Below are 5034 nucleotides of genomic sequence, written 5' to 3' on the forward strand. Positions count from 1 at the left end.
AATCAACAAAAGCATTTTCCTCTTGCACACGTAACATAAGACCTGTTCTTCATTTCTTACTTGTCAATGTGGATGATAGAATCATATAATAGTGTACAGCACTGATAAATTTCAGTTTATAATCACCTCTGTTTTTGTGTTTTCATTAGAAAAAATGGGTAAGCGAACATGGTCTTTCCAAATTTTCTGTCTCCTTTTATTGATCTTGTATTTACCAATTTCTGCAAAACTTTGCTCCCATTACCAGACTTCAATGCTGCTTCAGTTTAAACAACTATTTTCCTTTGAAACTCGTCAACCTTCTGGCTGTGGTAGGCTACAATCTGATTCTTATTCAAAGATGATATCTTGGAAAGAGGAGAAGGATTGTTGCTCATGGGATGGGGTAACATGTGACATGATGACTGGTCATGTGACTGGCCTTGACCTTAGTTGTAGTAGGCTTCATGGCAGCATCCCCTCCGACAGTAGCCTTTTCTCCCTTCCTCACCTGCAAATCCTCAACCTTGCTTTCAACGATTTCAATTACTCTTATATTTCTCCTGGTTTTACCAGATTCCCCAATTTGGCACATCTGAACCTCTCTGTCTCCAGTTTTTCAGGTCAAATTCCAGCTGAAATCTCCCATTTGTCTAAGCTAGTTTCACTTGACCTTTCTAGCAACTCTCAGTTGGGACTTGATACCCCTGTTTTGAAAGCACTCGTTCAAAATCTAAATGAGCTTCAAGAACTTGTTCTGAATTCAGTAGATATGTCTTATGAAGTGCCCAGTTTCTTGACAAATCTATCTTCTTTAACTTCTCTAGATCTCGGAAATTGTGGATTACAAGGGAGCATCCCAGAAAACATCTTCCGCCTACCAAACCTACAGAACCTCATTTTGAGTTACAACAAGAATCTGACAAGTGTTTTTCCGAAGGTTAATTGGAGCAGCCCCCTAAGGTTTATGGATCTTTATGGGTGCAATTTCATGGGGTCAATCCCTGCATCACTTGGTAATCTTTCTCAACTTACTTATTTGGATCTCTCCTACAACAACTTTAGCGGTCACATTCCATCAACCCTTTCAAATCTACAGCAACTCCGCCATTTAGATCTTTCAAACAATAAGTTCACTGGGCAAATTCCATGTATTTTTGCCAATCTAACACAACTTTCCTTTTTAGACTTCTCAAATAATCAGTTAAATGGTCCAATTCCTTCTTCTGTTAGTCGGCTTCATAGTTTAGTTACTATATACTTATCTTATAACTCTCTCAATGGGACTATCCCATCTGGGCTATTCACTTCACCATTACTAGAGTCAATAGACCTCAGAAATAACCAGCTAACAGGCTCAATTTCAAATTCTGTATCTGAGCTTGTGAATCTTATTGATCTCTCCCTTTCTTCAAACAATTTAAGTGGCAACGTAGAACTTTACATGTTTGCTGAACTCAAAAATCTTCTCGGGCTTGATCTTTCTCATAACAGTCTATCATTGAGCACTGTATTACCAGTTAACTCTTCTTTTCCGTATCTTTCCATGTTGAGTTTATCTTCTTGTAACATCAGTGAGTTCCCAGACTTCTTAAGAACTCAACATCGGTTACAGATTCTAGATCTTTCTGACAATCAAATCCGTGGTGGTATTCCTAATTGGATATGGAACGTAGGAAAAGATACTTTGAATCATCTGAATCTCTCTCACAACTTCCTTACAGGCATAGAGCTACTTCCATGGAAGAATCTTCGATATCTTGACCTCCGTTCTAACTCCCTTAAAGGATCAATTCCGTTTCTACCACCATCCTTGAATTTCATTTCTGTTTCAAACAACAAATTGTCAGGGGAGATTCCTCTATCTTTTTGCAATATGAGCAGTATTTTTTATGTCAACTTGTCTAATAATAGCTTGAATGGAATGATTCCGCCATGTCTAGCAAACTCTTCACTATGGTTCTTGGATATGCGGATGAACAACTTCCACGGCAGCATCCCTCAAACATTTTCAAAGGGCAGTAGATTGACTATTCTTAACCTTAATGATAACCAGTTAGAGGGATCAGTACCACTGTCTTTGGTCAATTGTAGTTTCTTGGAAGTTCTAGATGTTGGCAATAACAGAATTAATGGTACATTTCCTGCTTGGTTAGGAGCTCTTTCTGAATTGCAAGTGCTTATCTTGAGATCTAATAGATTCCATGGTCCAATCACCTATTCGGTAACAAGATTTCCCTTCCCTAAGTTGCGAATACTTGATCTCTCCAACAATGAATTTACAGGCGTCTTGCCAACGAGATATTTTCAAAATTTTCAAGCTATGATGCATGGGAACAACAATAGTGCTGAAGGTGGAAATATGTATATAAACTATGGTAATGAATATTATTCGGCTATTTTGACTGTGAAAGGAGTAAACATGGAGATGGAGAAAGTTCTAAACATTTTCACAACCATTGATTTGTCTGGCAACAAATTTCAAGGGAGGATCCCAGAAGTGGTTGGAAAGCTTAATTCACTCAAAGGACTCAATTTTTCTCACAATAAGCTTACAGGTTTAATTCCATATTCGTTGGAAAATTTGACACAGCTCGAGTCATTGGACCTCTCTTCAAACAAGGTAGCTGGGGAGATTCCTTGGCAGTTGACAAGTTTGAATTTTCTTCAAGTTCTAAATCTTTCTCAGAACCAACTTGTAGGACCCATTCCTCAAGGCAAACAATTCCATACCTTCTCAAGTGATTCATACAACGGAAACATGGGATTGTGTGGATTCCCGCTGTCAGAAAAATGTAGCAACGATGAGGTAACAGAGCCTATCCAAGACCGAGAAGAAGATGATACTTGGAGCTTGTTTGATTGGAAAATGGCTGTGATGGGATATGGCTCTGGATTTGTGATTGGCTTATCAATGGGATATTCTGTATTCGCAACAGGTTGGCCGAAATGGATTGCAAGGATGGTTGAACGGAAGCAGTCCCGGAACACCGTGATCAGAATGCTGATCCAAGGCGCTAGAGGAAGAAGAAATTAATGTGAAAGTGCAAGTGATGCTCTTAACTAGGTAATCATTCTTCTAGTTTTCTCATTAAATGTATTTCATAGCAAAAGAACTGCTCGTTTAAATTCTCTTTGGGAATGACAAGAATTTATGGAATATGCAATGTAATTTTGGTTTATGCTTAATTAATTAAGAACTGCAATTCTGATGAGATTCGAACTTTAACAGTGAATTATTTTGATTAAAGTTGTTTGTTTAATATTTATTCATTATTGAATAGTTTTCAATATTTTATTTCTATTAATTATTATATTACTATTTATTTCTAATAAATAGATATTTTTCTATTAATTATTAGATAATTATATTATCTTTATCAGAATTCTATTAATTAGATTCTAATTATCTAATTTCTATTATTATTATTTTTTAATCTTATTTTTTTATAATAATATAATTTTTCGTTCTATCTAATAATAGAATTTTAAATAATATAATTTTATTGTTTATTTTTCATTCTAGTTCTAGAAGTTTGACCCCTCCCACGAATTTTTGTGTTTTTTTTTATTTGCATTTTGGAGACTTATAGTGAATTTTAATGTGTCTCACAACCCGAAAAATTCATGGGAGGGGCATTTCATTGTTGGATTGGGAACGAATAGATTTAAGAAATGAGAGAGTTAAGGATACCCACCAGAAAGACTAATCCAATCCACAATGATGTACTAGAAAATACGACATTTTTGTTACTTGACCAACCATCCGGAGAAGCAAATACAACGGGTACACTAATCATTAAGATTGATGAAGTAGCAATTAATGCAAAAACAGCCAATTGGAAAGCAATAGTCATGTTTCTAATCCTCCAAGCTACCAACAAAAAAGAACTATACCATTTGATCCCTCTATCAGCCAAAAAATTGGAATAGAATGCATCCTAGGGGGATTTTACCATGAATCCATTGATTCTATATGACGTATTTCCAACCCTTTACCACTTTGATTCGGACAAGGGTCAAGAGTACTTTTTTTTACTTCAAAAATGGGAGTGTTGGATCATACATCGATCTATTTTCTATGTATATACAGATAGATTGACCTATAATCTATAAGAGTCACGTCTAATATCTTTCTATACATAGTAATGGTATCAACTAACTCATATAGCCATGTTCTATTCAGTAAAAGTAAAATAGAAATTGTCTTTCGGAGAGGTGGCCGAGTGGTTGATAGCTCCAGTCTTGAAAACCGGTATAGTTCGAAACAAAGAACTATCGAGGGTTCGAATCCCTCTCTCTCCTTGTGCTCGGTGAATCGCTTTTTTTCTTTTTTGGGTTTGCCAAGCTTTTTCGTCTCATAAAAGGGAATGGCTCGGCTATCATCCCTAGCCGAGCCAGAAAAAAAAATAGATTAGATATAACTGAGTTGAAAAGAAAGGAAAAATGAATACTTTTTTTTAAGTATAACCCGCTTCCCTCAATATGCAGGGTGCAATCAAACCAATTTCTATTTTATTTTAAGCATACGCCTTGGATCCCCTGTCTCAGTTAAGAGGAGTCATCGAAAGAACAGGTTGAAAATCACGATCAATTCCTTTTTCAAACCCTGCTGCCGCTGCACGAGCTCTTCTCGCGAGCCATAAGTGACCTACGAAGAAGAAGAAGCCTAGAACAAAATGAGAAGTAGCTAACCAAGTTCTTGGAGAGGCATAATTAACTGTATTGATCTCGGTAGCTACTCCACCCACAGAATTTAAAGAACCTAAAGGAGCATGAGTCATATATTCCACAGAACGTCGTTCTTGCCAAGGTTGTATGTCATTTTTCAACCTACTCAAGTCTAAACCGTTGGGACCCCTTAGAGGTTCTAACCATGGAGCACGCAGATCTCAAAAATGCATAGTTTCTCCCCCAAAAATGACTTCTCCAATAGGAGAACGCATTAGATATTTACCTAAACCAGTAGGCCCTTGAGCAGATCCCACATTAGCCCCAAGACGTTGGTCTCTAACCAGAAAAGTAAATGCTTGAGCTTGAGAAGCTTCTGGCTCA

At 36.9% G+C, this 5034-nt stretch overlaps 1 protein-coding gene across 1 annotated transcript; it reads left to right on the plus strand.

Moving 5' to 3' along the window:
- The first annotated feature begins 340 nt into the window (after nt 1-340).
- LOC18050217 (receptor-like protein Cf-9 homolog) lies at nt 341-3016 on the plus strand. Its single transcript, XM_006441312.2, has one exon. The coding sequence runs from the start codon at nt 341-343 to the stop codon at nt 3014-3016; it is 2676 nt and encodes an 891-aa protein (XP_006441375.2).
- Nucleotides 3017-5034: the final 2018 nt, after the last annotated feature.

Source organism: Citrus clementina, unplaced genomic scaffold (genome assembly GCF_000493195.1).
Source record: "Citrus clementina cultivar Clemenules unplaced genomic scaffold, Citrus_clementina_v1.0 scaffold_3, whole genome shotgun sequence".
In the NCBI taxonomy this organism is placed as follows: domain Eukaryota; kingdom Viridiplantae; phylum Streptophyta; class Magnoliopsida; order Sapindales; family Rutaceae; genus Citrus; species Citrus x clementina.

Bases quoted from the DNA above. Each gene is read 5' to 3' on its own strand.
- LOC18050217 (XM_006441312.2), top strand. From the start codon at position 341: ATGATATCTTGGAAAGAGGAGAAGGATTGTTGCTCATGGGATGGGGTA.